This window comes from Vicugna pacos, chromosome 32 (genome assembly GCF_048564905.1).
Source record: "Vicugna pacos chromosome 32, VicPac4, whole genome shotgun sequence".
Taxonomy (NCBI): domain Eukaryota; kingdom Metazoa; phylum Chordata; class Mammalia; order Artiodactyla; family Camelidae; genus Vicugna; species Vicugna pacos.
In genome coordinates this window covers 10,106,499-10,123,078 of record NC_133018.1, presented here as the reverse complement: position 1 = coordinate 10,123,078, position 16,580 = coordinate 10,106,499, and the positions used below count along the sequence as shown (strand labels likewise).

At 41.6% G+C, this 16,580-nt stretch overlaps 1 protein-coding gene across 6 annotated transcripts in view; it reads right to left on the bottom strand.

Annotated features, from left to right (window-relative positions):
* USP30 (ubiquitin specific peptidase 30) overlaps positions 1-16,580 on the bottom strand; it is a 48,859-nt gene that overhangs the window by 19,290 nt on the left and 12,989 nt on the right. For 3 of the 6 annotated variants that reach the window (XM_072953668.1, XM_072953669.1, XM_072953667.1), the window contains 2 exons: positions 3,703-3,812; positions 2,379-2,561 (listed from right to left, as the gene is read on the bottom strand). In XM_072953668.1, the coding sequence (XP_072809769.1) occupies positions 2,379-2,561; positions 3,703-3,802 (283 nt within the window). In that variant the 5' untranslated portion in view covers positions 3,803-3,812. Of the gene's footprint in view, positions 1-2,378; positions 2,562-3,702; positions 3,813-6,965; positions 7,193-16,580 lie in introns of those variants that run through there. The other 3 variants (XM_072953666.1, XM_015239651.3, XM_006204754.4) reach the window with 2 other exon arrangements.

The window sequence follows — 16,580 nt, the reverse complement described above, 5'->3', positions numbered from 1 at the left end:
TACTTCACTTAGAAAGAGAAAGAAAAATACCATATGAGATCGCTCATATGTGGAATCTAAAAAACAAAAACAAACAAACAAAAACAAAGTGTAAATACAGGACAGAAATAGACTCACAGACAGAGAATACAAACTTGTGGTTACCAGGGGGGTGGAGGGTGGGAAGGGATAGACTGGGATTTCAAAATTGTAGATAAACAAGATTACACTGTATATAGCACAGGGAAGTATACACAAAATATTATGATAAGTCACAGAGAAAAAAATGTGACAATGAGTGTGTATATGTCCATGAATGACTGAAAAATTGTGCTGAACACTGGAATTTGACACAACATTTTAAAATGATTATAAATCAATAAAAAATGTTAAAAAAAAAAACTTTATTCACAAAAACAGGTGGTGGACCAAATTTGGCCCAAGGGCCATAATTTGCTGATTCCTGATCTTGATCATCCTCCTTCCCAAAGCATATTATGATGGGCCAGTATATGACACCGGCCCAGTACTACAAGCGCACGGGAGATAAAAATACAGGAGCCGGGTTTCTGGGAGTTCCGTGACTCTCCAGATAAACTAAGCTGGCCAGTTTCTTCCCTTTGAGTTGCTGTCAGTGAACTGGAGACTGCTTTGAATATTTCAGGCTCTGATCCTGGAAGTTCTGAACACCGCCTGCCCCACCCCTGTCAGAACATGGCTGGTGACACGGGGGGGGGGGGGGGTGACCTGGGGAGAAGCAGCAGCAAAGGGGCCCTGCAGCTCAGCTTATCAGGGCAAATATACCCCCAGGTCAGACCTTTACCTCCAGAACAAAGGTAGCCTGGCAGGGGAGGCACCTCCCCTTCCTTCTTCCTCCTACACCCTGAGCTGCACTTGTGTTAGCTTTTTCCCTCCCAAGGAGAATTTTCAGGTCTCCTTTAGCCCAATTTTGCCTAAAATGCTGTGGGGCAATATGGCAATGTCTACTAATTTTCATGTCCTACAATCCAGCAGTTCAATTTTCTCAGGCTCCCCCTAGCTTATGCACGTACACAGGGAAACCTTCACTGCAGCCTGCTTATCTGACGGCACCAGAAGCAAATGGCTAAGTAAACCGGCGTGTCTCAACACTGTGGACACTGTGCAGCTGCCAAAGTGACCGAGGTGTGCAAATCACATTAGCTGATAAGGGACTGACATCCAAATGTATCAGGAACTCCTAGAATGACTGCTTAATCATTCTCCTGTTGGATAAACACATTCTTTCTTTTATCGCCCCATTACAACTAGGTATTGGAGATCTTTGTGCATACAGCTGGCTAACCATATCCACTGGTTCCGCATCCTCGGATTCAACCAACCAAGAATTCAAAATACTCGGGAAAAAAAAGTTCCAGAAAGTTCCCAAAAGCAAAACTTGAGTTTACCACGCACGATATTTACACAGCATTGACATTATATCAGGTATTATAAGTAAAGCAGAGATGACTTAAAGTTTATGCAGTGATGTGTGTAGGTTTCACTCTGCCATTTATAAAAGGGACTTGAGCATCCGCAGATTCTGATATCTGTATGCACAGGTGAGGGGGGTGTCCAGATGTCATGGGGGGAGAAACCAGCTCTACAGTCAGAAAAGGTGGTTTAAAAATGAAGTTAGACCGGTGGCTTCTTAAAACCTTTACCAAGGACGTGCATATGGTGGCTCTCCAAGCTCGGGGCTGGTGTGCGGCTGTTCCCAATCTTGTTTGCCCTCAGAACACCAATTCGGGCTAGTGTGAACCACGGTCCACCGAATCACTAGGTCAAATGGCTCTGGACATGTTGCAAGCTGTTACTCTGTGGTTCCAAACTGCTTTCCAGAAAGGCTGCCCCAAGTTACACAACCATCTGCATGTACAGACCTATCACCCAACAGGTCAGGATTGTTGGATTTGTTTTTTCAATGCCTGCTGACAGGCCAAAAAAATTGGTATCTCACTGTTACGTTATTTATGTTTCTTCAATGACGGCCAAATTGAATATATGAGTATTTTGATTTTGTTTGTTAGATACACATTTGTATTATTTCCTTTGTGAATTGCTGTATTTCCCAGGCTTAAGATTTTTTTTTTAACTTTAATGTTTTTGAAACCAGAGGACTTCCTACCATCAAAAATGCTTAAATGGCAGGGGATTTCTTTTCTTCCCTAAAAAGCTGTTCCTAAGCTGACAATTTTTTAAATAAATGATTACATCTTTGATTTTAAAAAACACCTGTTTGTATCTATTGACCCTTTAGTGTGTTTTTCATCATGGTCTGTATGGTCTTTTCCTATACAAAGGCCGTTATCCCCTGGCCTGTCATCTATGCTGCTGCTTTGAAAATGCACACACTCCCCTTTAAATTCCCAGCGAGGTACCTTTCAGGAGGTGCAACAGTGTTAAGGATAAACACTGGTGCTGGGCGGGGTCCTTCTGATCTCGGGTGTACTGGGTGGTGAACTCCTCCAGCCACGTGATGAAAGTGGGGCAGGCGGACAAGCCCTGCAGCAGGGAGTTCATGAAGCAGGTGTTCCCCAAGTTGACCAGGCCAGGCACCAGCCCTAGAAAAGTTGGGGGCAGAAGAGAACAGCACATCACCTTGGACCACCTCTTTTTTCCTCTCCCATTTGGGACCCAGAGTTCCTGCACCGCGGCCTGGGATCTGAAATCCCAGTCTCAGAAGTCCTCATCCACAGCAATCAGGGGGCCAGGGCTTCTATCCCAGCCGAGGCCCAGTCCTAGTATTGCTCCTGCGGGAGACTGTAAGCCACAGAAGGGCAGGTCCGGGCCCTGTGTGACTTTTGAAACTTTATCAGAGTGTCTGGCACAGCCTGGTTTACAGTGAATGTGCAGAAACACTTAGTAACTTCTCTCTCTCTTTCCCTCCCTCTGTCTCTCTCCTCTGTTAAGAAAGCAACGTTTCTCCCAGCAGAAGGAAACCATTGTTCTATTCCTGCTTCCCAGGACAATGATTTTGTTCTTCTCATCAGTAGAAAAAAACACCACTACTGCCGTTCTGATCACTCCTTCTGCAAAGAGATCAACGAAATCTGACACACTTCCCTCTTCTGCTGAAATTAAAACCAACTAACAAAACTCTTTCATTACGAAAGTTCTCAAACATTCACAAGAGAAGAGAGGGTATACAATGAACCCCAATTACAACCATCCCCAGATTGAACAATCGTCAACATTTTGCTACTTCTGTCTCTTTTATTTATTTACTTATTTGCTTGGGCTGAATTTTCATCAATATGAGTAGAGCAACATTTATAAAAGAAAACATTTTTTAAAAAATCAGGAAACAGATCTTTGTGTTAATGAAGAAACTAACTTGAAACACTGACTAGTGACTAGCAGCTGTTCAGGGAAGGCACAAGTGCATCGCACAATTAGTCAGCTGCACTACTGAAAAACACAATGGCCTTATTAATGAGAACACTCAAGACAATTAAGTCACTTGAAATTTTTCTTTACAAAGAATGTCTCAAACTCAAGACTTTAGAGGGTGTGAAATGTAAATTGTTTTACTACAGCGTATGAAAGAATGAGTCATTAAAATTAACTTCTGTTTAAAAGAAAAGTACTATTCACAAAATTGAAGATATAAGAGAACCAAAAATGCCCTGCCCTTTTGGGACTGTTTTTGGATAACAAGGGTTTGGGTCAGGTCTATTGACCATTATGCAAAGGTCTCCTTACCTTTTCTACGCTTCTTTCTTTCTGTAATGGGACCCCATATCACGTATATCCCTGCTGCCAGGGCAGCGGCAATCCCGCCGATGACACCCCAGTTCTTCATGACTTTATATCTAAAAAAGAAAGATAAGTTTACTGTCTCCCCTCATCACAAATGCAATATGTCACACAGAACTATATTCAATAGCTTGTAACAGCCTATAATGAAAATGTATAGCTCAGTGGGTAGAATGCATGTTTAAGATGCACGAGGTCAGGGGTTCAATCCCCAGCATCTCTGTTAAATTAAACAACAACAACAACAACAACAATAATAATAAATTAATAAACGTAATTACTCCTCACCAAAAAACCCAAACGAATAAATTAAATATATAATAAATAAAATTTTAAAAAAAGAAAAAGAACACAAAAAGGAAAATATATATATGTATAACTGAATCACTATGCTGTGCACCAGAAGCTAACACAACATTGTAAATTGACTATATTTTAATTAAAAACATTTTTCAAAAGACAGTAATTATAGATTGTGCTAAGAAAACATTTGCTTCAGGGTGAAGATTAAATGAGATAATCTGTATAGAAGAACAACAACAAAAATTGAAAATTAGGAAAATAAGGTAGATAGTCGATCACATGAAGAAATTATTATTCATGTTTTAAATAACTGATAATAGTTATTTGTAAAGTATGTTTTCTTTTCTTTAAGTGGAGGTACTAGGGATTGAGCTCAGGACCTCAAGCATGCTAAGCAAGTCCTCTATCAATGAGCTATACCCTCCTCACCTACGTGTGTTTTCTTTTTAATTTATATATAATAAAATACATGCAGGTGGAAAAAACAAAACAAAACAAATGCAATATGTGTACATATAGGTGCAGGTACACAGGGAATGGTGTTTTATCAAAATAAACCACTGGCCCACCAAATGTCTAGCTTTCAAATTAAAGTAACATACAGTATAGAATTATATCTCAAAAATCAGCACATTTGGACATTAGGATTTAAAACCTAAGTCAGAGCACAACCTCCCAAAAGCCCCATTTCACTCAGAGGAGAAGCCAGGGCTTTCCTCCTGCTCTGCCTCTCACTCCGCTGCCAAACTGGCCGCCACCAGGGCCATGCTCCCACCCCAGGGCCTTTGCACTGCTGCTCCCTCTGCTTTGGATGCTCTTCCCCCAGGTCACACTGCTGGGCTCGCTCCCCCACCTCCCCTTCACTCCTAACAAGCTACTAGAACCTGAACTCCTGGTCCATTTTACCCAGTTCTACTTTTTCTTTTAACCGTAGTACTTACCACCTTCTACCATAACATTCACTTACTCACCACGTTTATTGCTGGTCTCCCTCAACTGAAATACAAAGTCCCCAAGGGCAGGGATCTTTGCTTTACACACTAACACATCCCAAGGGTTCAGATCGTGCCTGGCACACACTAAGACACATAGTAGATTCTTGATAATATGTATTGAATGATTGGGACTTGGAGAAATATAGAAATAGATTTAACTTTTAGATTATTAAATGGGGTGGGGAGATATACAACAGTATAAAAGGTCCTCTAAACATTAATTAAATTACAAATTTCTTAATTTGAGTCTTGACTTGAACACTGAAGTTATTCTTTTACTACAAATAAAGAAATTTCACCAGCAATTTACTTTTTAAAATTTTTCCCGGGGGTGGTGGTAATTAGGTTTATTTATTCATTTATTTTGTAATGGAGGTACTGAGGATTGAACCCAGGACCTTGTGCATGCTAAGCACGCACTCTACCACTGAGCTACACTCTTCCCCTCACCAGCAACTTAAAATATTGTCTTTACACAGTTAATGTATTTCCACTAAGGCAAACAATAACATGTATGTACATACATATATGTGTAATATATACCTGAATATGTGTTAGATACGTATATATGTGTGTGTGCATAATATATTAGTACCGCTTCCATTTTTATAGATAAGGAAACTAAGAGATGTAGCCAACTTTGTCAAAGTGCGTGAGGGAGTGTGGATCTGAATTTATGCCTATAGGGCTCTCAAGTCTGTACTTAAAACCTTGAAGCTCATGGGGAAACTGAAAGACGGAATGTTAAAGGGATGGGAGAGAGGACTTTTCTGGGTTCTAAGCAGGGTGTGGACAAAAACCCCAGGGGCACATGGTGACTCTGGAGACCCCACAACACAAGGAGCATAGTGGGGCCTGGGAGTGAAAAAACCTGGCTTCTCCCCCCAGCTCTGCTGTCAGGTCATCTGTAGGGCCACAGGCAAGGCCATGTCAAGAAACACTTCCCATATACAGCACAAGGCCACTGGACAGGAGAGCCATTGAAGACTTCCAGCCCTGGCATCATAAGCTCTTTAGACCTGCCCCAGTTACAGGGGGAGGAAATGATCTAAGCAACGGGTCTCAGTCATTTAGGGTCAGTAAGGGGTGGGGGGCGCAGTGCTCAGCTCTGAAGCCTGGAGCCCATGGGAGGATGAATAGGAGAAGGGAAATAGGTACCCTGACAGGACTAGAGACCCACATCACTGGGGGTCCTAGCAGGACTGGAGCCTTAAGAGGTTAAGAGGTCCTGATTGGTTTAGGGGCCCTTGCAAGATAAGGAGTCATGAATAAGATTAGGGACCCACACAAACTAAGGGATCCCTGGCATAACTAGAGGGTGGGGAAGGAATAGGGGTTCTGCAAAAATTATGGGGGTGGGAGGAGCGCTAACATGGCCGGGGTATTTTGCAAGGTCTGAGAAACATGGCAGGACTCGGGAGCTTGACAAGATTGGGGAACCCTAGCAGGCCAGGAACTGACATTACTGGGGAGTCCTGAAGGCTTGAGGGTATCCTGAAAGAATTAAGGGGTCCTGGAAGGACTGCGAGGCACTGAGAGCTTCAAGAGGCACTGACAGAATTTGGGGCCTTGATAAGCCTGAGGGCCCCTGGAAGTTCTGGGGACAATGACAGGATTGGGGGAGGCACTGTCAGGCAGAGGAGGGAGGGTACACGGGGCACTGATAAAACTGGAGGAGCCAGCAGAATTGGGGAGTGCGGGCAGAACTGGCCTTGCCTAAGACCTGCAAGTCCTAGAGGCCCGTCGCTCCGTCCGCCCCAAGGCCTGGGCCTCCAACCCCTGCGGACACAGAAGCCTCCAGAATGCTCACCCCAGCCCTGGGGACCCTGACTAGGGCGTGAAAGGGCCGCCCAAGGCCAGCCTGAGCACCCGGGTCCCGGTCTCCCCCCCGCCCCGCCCCCCGAAGCTCACCTGACGGCCGCCCCGGTCCGCAGGAAGCGCTGGATGGCCCTGTCCGCCGCGGTCATCGCCGCCTCCGTCCGGGAGCTCAGCATCGCGGCTGCGCGGGAGGCCCGCAGCCGCCCCCGCCGCTACCACCACGGCTGGACCCAGGGTTCCGAGGGCTCCCGAGGCGGCGGAACCCGCGGCCAACGTTCCAGCTCCTCCGGGGAAGGCAGGCCGAGGACGGGCTCCGGGGAGAAACGGAAGTGACTGCCACCGGAGGACTAGAGCCGACGGACCTCAGGCTTGTTCTTCCTTTTCCCTCTTAGCAACGGGCGTCGGCGTCGGTTGCTAAGGGAGGCCTTGCGGCCGGGGGCCGCTTGGTTTTCTAGCTTTACTCCGGCTCCGTTCGTAAATACAGATGTCCACTTCCAGAAGGGATCCTGGGTCATTTTTATTTTTCACTGTGAATAGGGCGATCCCCTCCTGAAAGCAGGGTCACGACTTGGCCACCGTTAGTTATTATTGCCTTCGGACAGCATTATTGTCTTATTATTGTTTTAGGTCGCAGAGGAAGGAACTTTAATGAGCATGTGGCCCATCTGAGGCATCTATAGAGCAATTGAGGCTTTAATAATAACGGCCACCAAATTTATTGTTTACTTAGGTGCATTGCTAGGTATGCATTATTCGTATTCATTTTTTTTTAATTGAGGTATAGCCAGTTTATACTGTGTCAATTTCTGGTGTACAGCATCGTATTCATTCTTCACTCTAACCCTAACATTACCCACATTTTACATGCCAGGAAACACGGGAAGTTTAGACAGGTAATAAGTCTTTTGACACAGCTTGTAAGTGGTGGAAACAAGATTGGCAGGCAAGTCTGTGTGTCTCCAGAATAGCACTGTCCAATAGAAATGTATGGAAGGCCAACGTTTTAAATTTTCCAGTAGCCACATTAAAGTAAAAAAAGGTGAAATTAACTTTATCAATATCTTTTACTTGACCCCAATATGTCCAAAATATTGTCATTTATATGTAAAAGTTATTAATGAGCTTATTTACATTCTTTTTTTGTACTAAATGCCTCTCAATTTGAACCAGACATTTTTCATGACTCAGTAGCCACATGTGGCCAGTGGCTACCACAATGGACAGTATTAGAGCCAGAGAGAATCTGCCCTTCCTTTTAACCAATTACCCCAACTCCAGAGCAAGCAATTGCAACTGCTTTAGTAAAGAAATGTTTTAGCTCAGTAGTTCTCAAAAGTTTTTGGTCTCGGGACCCTTTCACATGCTGACAAAGTCTAGATAGCTTTTGTTCATGTAGGTTATTTCTAACTATACTTATACTCCTAAAAATTAAAATTGAGAAACAATTTGTGGGTTTTAAAAATTGAATAATTTATACAGTAAAATTTACCTATTTTTAGGGTACAGTTCTATGAACTCTGGCAAATGTATAGTCATGTAAACACCAACACAATAAAGATATAGAATAATCACCCCTTGCCAAAAAAAAGTGTTATTCCCTGCCCCTTTGTAGTCATCTCCTCCACCTACCCCAAGCCCCAGGAAACCACTGATCAAGACTGAGAAAAAATATTAAAATTTAAAATCCAAAGCACTAAAGCATACATTCCATTAGACGTCAGAGCCATGACCACATCACACACTGTGTAGCCTCTGGAAAATTCTTGGGTCCCAGTGCTAAAAGCTTCTCCCCAGCAGTGCTTGTCAGAAACACTTACAGGCAAGTGTTTCAATGCCACAGCTGCAATGAATAACAGATATGGCAAACAATGGAGTAACAAAAAGTTTAAAAGGGAAGGCCGAGGAATGAGACAGCCTCAGGGGCTTTGAACAACTCCAGTATATTTCTGGGGGTCTAGAAGGATACACATGTGAGTGAGGTTGTGCACATGATCAGGAAAGACCTGAGAGGTGCTAAGTTCTCACTCCTGGCTGATCTTGATATTCTGTACAAGCAGGGAGTGAAGGCTAAGGCAGAGTTTCCCGTTGCCTGGCTGAGTGTTGCAGATGTGTCCCAACACACACACACACACACACATACAAAAGAGCCCCTTGGCAAAGACTGAGAGATTTTCATTTCCAGGCATTTAAGAAAATCTCTACTCAGTCATTACCTGGTCACTATCTGAGTAGCTATTTCAGTGACTACACTTACAGACCACTGACTGAACTTACAGATTAGTTCAAAAAAGTCACAAAACAAACTACAATGAGCAGCAATAACAACAAATCCCAAGGAGGAGGGAGGAATTTGATTTCCAAATTATATTTAAAGGTCCAGTTTTCAACAAAAAATTATGATACTTGCAAATCATCAAGAAAACATGGTCCACACACAGAGAAAAAAAAACAATCAATACTGTCCCTGAGGAAGCCCAGATATTGGACTTACTAGATAAAGATTTTAAATCTATTTTAAATATGCTCAAAGAGCTAAAGGAAGCCAGGTATAAAGAACTAAAGAAAAGAATCAGGACAATATCTCACCAAATAGAGAATACTAATAAAAAGCTAGAAATTATAAAAATGAAGTGAAATAGAAATTCTGGAGTTGAAAATAACTGAAATAAAAAATTCACAAAAAGAATTCAACAGCAGATTTGAGTGGGCAGAAGAAAGAATCAATGAACATGAAAATAGATCAATTGAGGAGGTAGGATTTGATTTCCAAATTGTATTAAAATATCTACTTTTCAACAAAAAGTTATAAGACTTGCAAATCATCAGGAAAATATGGTCTACACACAGAAAAAAAGATCAATAGACTTTTCAGATTCTTTTCCATCATAGCTTATTACAAGAAACTGAATATAGTTCCCTGTGCTATACAGTAGGTCCTTGTTGTTTATCTATTTTATATATAGTAATGTGTATCCAGAAGCAGTTTTTTTAAAAATAATATTGAAATTATGTATTAGTCCAAACTAGATTGTTATAAATGAAATGACAGTGGTAATCTCCAGGACAACCACTAAAAAAAAACCCCTCAAAACTACATAATAAAGGAAATGACACAGGAAATAAATTGGTATATAACAAAACATATATTTAACACAAAACAAGACAGTAATGGAGAAACTGAGGAACAAAATAGATGTAAGATGTACGGAAAACAGATAATACAACGGCAGTGTAAATTCTACATGATCTGTGATAACATTAAATTTAAAAGGATTAAACTCTAATTTAAAGCTAACAGTTGGAAGATTGAATAAAAATACATGATTCAACTATATGCTGTCTACAAGAAGGTGATTTTAGATTCAGAGATGCAAATAGGTTGAAAGCGGAAGGATGGGAAATGAAAACACTAACGAAAAGAGAGCTGGAGTGACCATGATAATATGAGACAAGATAGACTTTAAGACAAAAATTATTCCTAGAGACCAACAATGATAAGAGGGTCAATCCATCAAGAAGATATAACAATTATAAGCATAGGTGCACTTAACACCAGAGCCCCAAAATACAGAAAGAAGAAATGGACAGAATTGAAGGGAGAAACGGAATTCAAGAATAATAGTTGGAGACTTCAATACCCCACTTTCAATAATGCATAGAACAACGAGACAGAAGATCAGCAAAGAAAGAGAAGACTTGAGCAACCCTATAAACCAGCTAGATCTAACAAAAGTCCACAGAACACTCCACCAAACAACAGTAGAACACACCTTCTTCTCAAGTGCACGTGAAACATTCCCCCAGATAGACTGTATATTAGACCATAAAACAAGTCTCAATAAATTTTTTAAAAGATTGAGATAGTATGAAGTATATTCTCTGACCGCAATGGAATGAAACTAGAAATAAATAACAGGAAGGAATTTCGGGGATTCATAAATATGTGGAAATTAATGAAAGCAGCTCTTTCGTCCCGTTCCTGTTTGCCCATTTCTGTTCCCCTGTAACCTTGAAAGAACCTAATTACAGGCATGAGCTCACTAGGCAATTTAACAAAACTGCTGACTTATGCTCTCCTGAATGCACGCCATGCCTTGCCTCACCTGTTGGTTCTTTTCCTAGATTAAAAGACATGAGAATGAAGAATTAAGTAGTTAAAGAATGACTAGCTCTCTATCCCCAATGGTCCCCTTAGCAATCCTGTAGGCGGATCAGGTGGGGAAGGTAGCATGTGAAGAGAAAGTCAGCAGTCTGTATGCAGTGGAGAATTAAGAAGAATCCAATCTCCTGCATTGATGGTTCACTGAGATCCTTTCCCCAATTGTCCCTTTAAAAACTGTTATGGCTGAGCAGACCCTTCGGACCTCGTCTTGGGAAAAGTCGACCTTCTCTCCAGATTACCTGCTTTTCTGATTAAAGCACCTTTCCTTTCTATTGACACTTGCCTCTTGATTATTGGCTTTTAACTGGCGAGCAGTTGAACCTAAGTTTGGTCACATTAAGACATTCCTAAATAATCAATAGGTAAGAGAAGAATTGACATGAGAAATTTAAAAAAAATACTTTGAAAAAATGAAAATGAAAGCTAAGTCACAAGTCACGATGGTGTCTCAAGAGAAGACCAGCCCGTCTTAGATGGCTACTCAGACACTTTGAATTGCTTCTGCTTGATAACCTCTCCCCTAGGTCTGGACAGATTTACTGTCTGCTGATTCACCTCAACCTCTTGCTTATTTCATATGCCTCTGGAAACACATCATCTCAGTGATCATGGTTTTATCAGGAGAGTTTCAGAGTTTGTTTTTGAGCCACCTGCACACATGTTCTCTCTGCCCTCTCTGCAGTTACAGATTTGACATCTTGTGTTTCATGGCAGAATGGGACATGTGACCAAGGGACTCTTTGAAGTTGCATGCCTTTATATTTTTAAATAATGGCTTAACTGCCTAGCCAAGACTCCCCTTTCTGTTGGCTCCTGTGGCCAGGTCACAAGGTACTTAACACCTTCTAGCACAAAGCCAGGAATCTGGGAGTGACTCTAGGTGGAGGTGCCTTCCCACCAGCACGGCAGAGCAGGGATCTACCACCAAAACTTTGTCTTTCTTTTTCAGTTTTTCATTCAATTTCAGTTCCAAAGGAAAAAAATAAAAAAGACAAATCTCTTTTTGAATTTAAATCCATGGGCTTCCTTTTAAAAATTAAGTGTTATTTTTATAACTAGTAGAATATTGTCCTCATAAAAATAGGATTTAGAACATAGTTGATTGGAGAATGCTTTTTATATTTGGTATTTCAGGCTAAGGGGCATCCTCCATTCCAGCCTCTATTTTAAAATGTTCACTTTTGTTTTAGGAATCTGGGGGTGGGGGAAGTCATGATGCATTACTCCGATGTGAAATAAAACCCATCTGTTGCGGGGGAGGGTATAGTTTAGTGGTAGAGCGCATACTTAGCATGCATCAGGTCTTGAGTTCAATCCCCAGAACCTCCCTTAAAATAAATAAACCTAATTACCTCCTCACCCCACCCAAAAAAAAAACCCACCTGGCTTTTGGCATGCTCCCATTTCCCAGACAGATGGATAATGTGGCTAGCTGGAAGCATTTGCCTTTATAATATTCCTATCTGTTCAAGGATGTCTCAAAAGATCAAAGGTATAAACAAACATGGGCCATGGTTTTTTTGCCTGATAATCTCAGTCAGATATAACTTTAGAAGTGTGGGCCCCAGGCCAGCAACATCAATCTCACGTGGGAACCTGTTAGAAACACAAACTTGCAGGTTTCACCCCTGACCTGAGGATGGATCCCAGCTATGTATGTGTGAACAAGCCTTCTGGGGGATGCTGACCCACATTAAAAGGTGAAAAACACTGCTTTAGGAAACTATAACCCTATTTCTAAAAAAGAAGAGTCAACACTATAGCAATTAATGAATTCCTTAGGATTTTTTTCAATGCCTATTACATACTAAGCACTGTTCTTCCAGTTTTCAGGGGGTGTACCTCAATGAGTCTCCAGAGAGCAGGCAGGGAATATAAATGTGCAAAGTTTGCTCTGGGTGGACTGCAACCTGGACACTGCCTTGAGGCTCCAGTTGCTAGTGGCCAGAGAGAAAGGCAGACCCATTGGAAGAATGTTGTCTCACCCTTTGCCCAAGAAGCTGATAATCCTATGTGAAATCTCTCTATTTAAATGTTGGAAAAATTGGAAGCCAATTTTAAATGTAATAAAAAAAAAGAACTTTATTGAGATAGTCACAACCATACAATTCACCCTTTCTAAGTGTACAATTTATTGTGTTTAATATAGTCACAAGATTGTGACAGTATCAGCATACCTAATTTTAGAACATTTTTGTCCCCCCCAAAAGAAATCTCACATGCGTTTGCAGTCAATCCCTATTCCCTGCTCCCCACTCTCACTCCTAGGCAATGACTAATCAACTTTCTGTCTCCATAGATTTGCCTATTCTGGATATTTTACATAAATGAAACTATATAATATGTGGCTCTCGGTGTCCGGAATGTTTCATTTAGCTCTGTTTTTAAGGTTCACTCATGTGATAGCAGAAATCAGTACTTCATTTCTTTTTATGGCTGAATAATATTCCATTGTATGGATAGGCCACATTTTGTTTATCCATTCATCAGTTGATGGACATTTGGATTGTTTCCACTTTTTGCTATAATGAACAAAGATGCAATGAGTATTCATGTACAAATTTTCATGTGTGTGTTTTCATTACTCTTGAATATACACTTAGGAGTGGAATTGCTGGCTCATGCAGTAACTCTGTGTAAATTTTTGAGGAACTGCTAAACTGTTTTCAGCAGCGGCTGCATCACTTTACATTCCCACCAGCAGTGTATGAGGGTTCCAATTTCTCCATATCCTCACCAACACTATTGTCTGTCTTTTTGAGTCTAGCCATTCTGGTGGGTGTGAAGTGGTATCTCATTGTGGTTTTGATTTGCATTTCCCTAATGACTAGTAACATTATGCATCTTTTCAAGTGCATATTGGCTATTTATATAACTTTTTTGAAGAAATGCCTATTCATATCATTTGCCCATTTTTTAAACTGGGTTATTTGTCTTTTTATCATTGAGTTGTAAGAGTCCTTTACATATTTTGAATGTAAGTCTCTTATTCGTTATATGATTTTTCAAATATTTTCTCTCATTCCATGGGTTGTCTTTTCACTTTCTTGATGGTATCATTTGCAGCATAAAAGCTTTTAACTTTGATATAGTCCAATGTATCTTTTTTTTTTCTTTTGTCACTTCTGCTTTTCATGTTGTGTCTACAAAACCACTGCCTAACTTAAGGTCATGAAGACTTACTCCTATGAATCTTATACTTTTATCTTAGAGTTTTATAGTTTTAAATCTTGCACTTAAAAGTATTGTTGTAACCTTTCAGGCTACTCAAAACCCTCAGGCATCTTTATGTTGGATCTGGCTTATGGTTGTAGAGTAACTGACTGTCAAAATTTGCTTGGGACTCAGCACTGTCTAGGACATGGAACTTTCAGCGCTAAAACTCAAGTCCTGGGCAAACCAGGATGAGTCAGATACTTTACCAATAGACTTCCAACTTGCCAACTCTGATATAAATCATTATCCGTACTGTCCATGGCTTAAAATAGATGGTGAATCTCCTCATTTGAATGAAAGATGTTTGTTTTCAGTTTAATGAGCATTTATGAGTGCCCACAATGCAAAGCCCCAGGGTTGAGCGTAGTGGGGAATATTAAGTTCCAATTTCAGTGTCCATAAATAAAGTTTTATTGTTTCAGGCCCTTGGGGGCACATAAGCAAACCTTTATGGAGCTTAAGTTCTAAAGAGGAGCAGACATTCTAGTGGAAGGGGAATGGGGGAGTCATTGAACTAGATGAAGAGGATTTTGAAGGAAGGGATTTGATTTTATTAATCTTTGATTCCCCAGGACTGCAGAAATCACTCAATAACGCTTGTCGAATGAGTGAATGAATGATTTTGGCTTTCTCCTACTCAACGTATAGTTTTTTTCTTGATTCATTTCACAAGACCTTTAGCTCTGTGATGATAGTGTCATGTCTAACTTGTTCTGTCATATTCCCAGTGCCTATTACAGTGCCTGGCACACAGTAGGTGCACAATAAACAATGTTTCAATGCATGAATACATTTAAATTTTTTTCCATTTCCTGCGTTTATAACAACAGCAGGTTTCAAGAATATTTATGCTGGTAAGAACCTTAATGAATCCCTACAAACAAACATTTAGAGAGGCGTCGTCAACCAAAAGAGTGCTCACTGGTACCTGCAGAGCCATTTCCCTGGCTGGTGTGCCCTATAGGCACCCCAGTAAAACACCACCAGCCACAGAGAGCCTATAAATTCCTCTAACCAGAAGGGCTCTCCCCGCCCCCTCTCCCCGCGCAGCTTGTTCTGCCCTCCGCCTCCTCTTCTCCGCCCACTCTCGCCGCGGTCTCCTGGCGGCGGCGGCTTTGTCTCGTGGGCTGGTCCCTGGCGGCTCCCTCCCCCGAACAGCTGCCACCGAGGGGAGGAAGCGGCGCGGGAGCTGTCCGGCACCCCGGTGCTGAAACCCCGAGCGCTCGTCATCCACCACCACCATGTAAGGGCCATGAAAAGGGCTCGTCCTGGCGCAGCGCGGACATGGAGGAGGACTTATTCCAGCTAAGGCAGCTGCCGTGAGTATCCTGGGGGCGAATGAGAGGCAGACAGGCGTTCTTTTAAAAAAAATGAAAACCTGCAGGGGGGTATCTCTGCATGGCTTCTTGAATTTAAAGAGAACTGTTTCAGAGAAGAGAATTAGGCCTGGAGGAGACAAGCCATTTTCCTACCCCACCAGCTCTGCCTCTGTATCTCTGACTCAGTTCGATTTTTCAGATCCGTCAGAATCTTATGGGGACCTACCCGTGTTATGTGTTCTCTTTTAATTGCTCTCAATCCTAAAGGGATTTCGAGGTCTGTGTTTTAAGAAAGCGTTAGCTGCTGTTTTGAAATGTGGACTGAATTGATGGGTCCATGCAATGACATCGGTCCTTTCCAGTCCTTCTCCTATGCTGTGAAATCCCTAATTTTTTTTTTTCTGCAAGGTCTATTAGAACAGAACGATACTGATACTGCAAACTGGTTTCTAAAAAGCTGGGATTCCTTCTTAGAGAGGAGGCTTGGGCAAAGTCTTGTTTACGAAGTGTGTGAATGGAGAACTGTGCATCATCGCTGAAACCTCTTGCCTTCTTCTGAATGAAAGGCTATTGTAACAGCTAGCTAGAGTGAGACTCACTGTCAACCGCTATCCTTGGGAACTCAGGAATACACTTCTTAGAGGACTGGAATTTTTCAGGGATGTCAAATATGCTCTGAAAATCTTGCGAGAATGCAATCAAGTAATGGAAAGGACAGGGGCCTTGTAGAGGAGCTTACACATTTCTCCCACCACAAGCTGATAGTGATTTTGTTAAACAAATTCCAAGAATTGAGATGGGACATTAAAAAGAACATTAATGGGGATTTTTTGTTCTAATTTTTAGAAGCACTAGCCATTTGGATGGTAAAAGTAGACACCATTTGGAATTTTTGGAAAGGATACATTATTGTTAGAATGTGTGTATTTTCTTGACTTAATTTTTTTTTCTCTCTAAGCCACTGAGGCATTTTCCCTAGTGACTTTTAGTGTGACTGATACAACTCTCTGA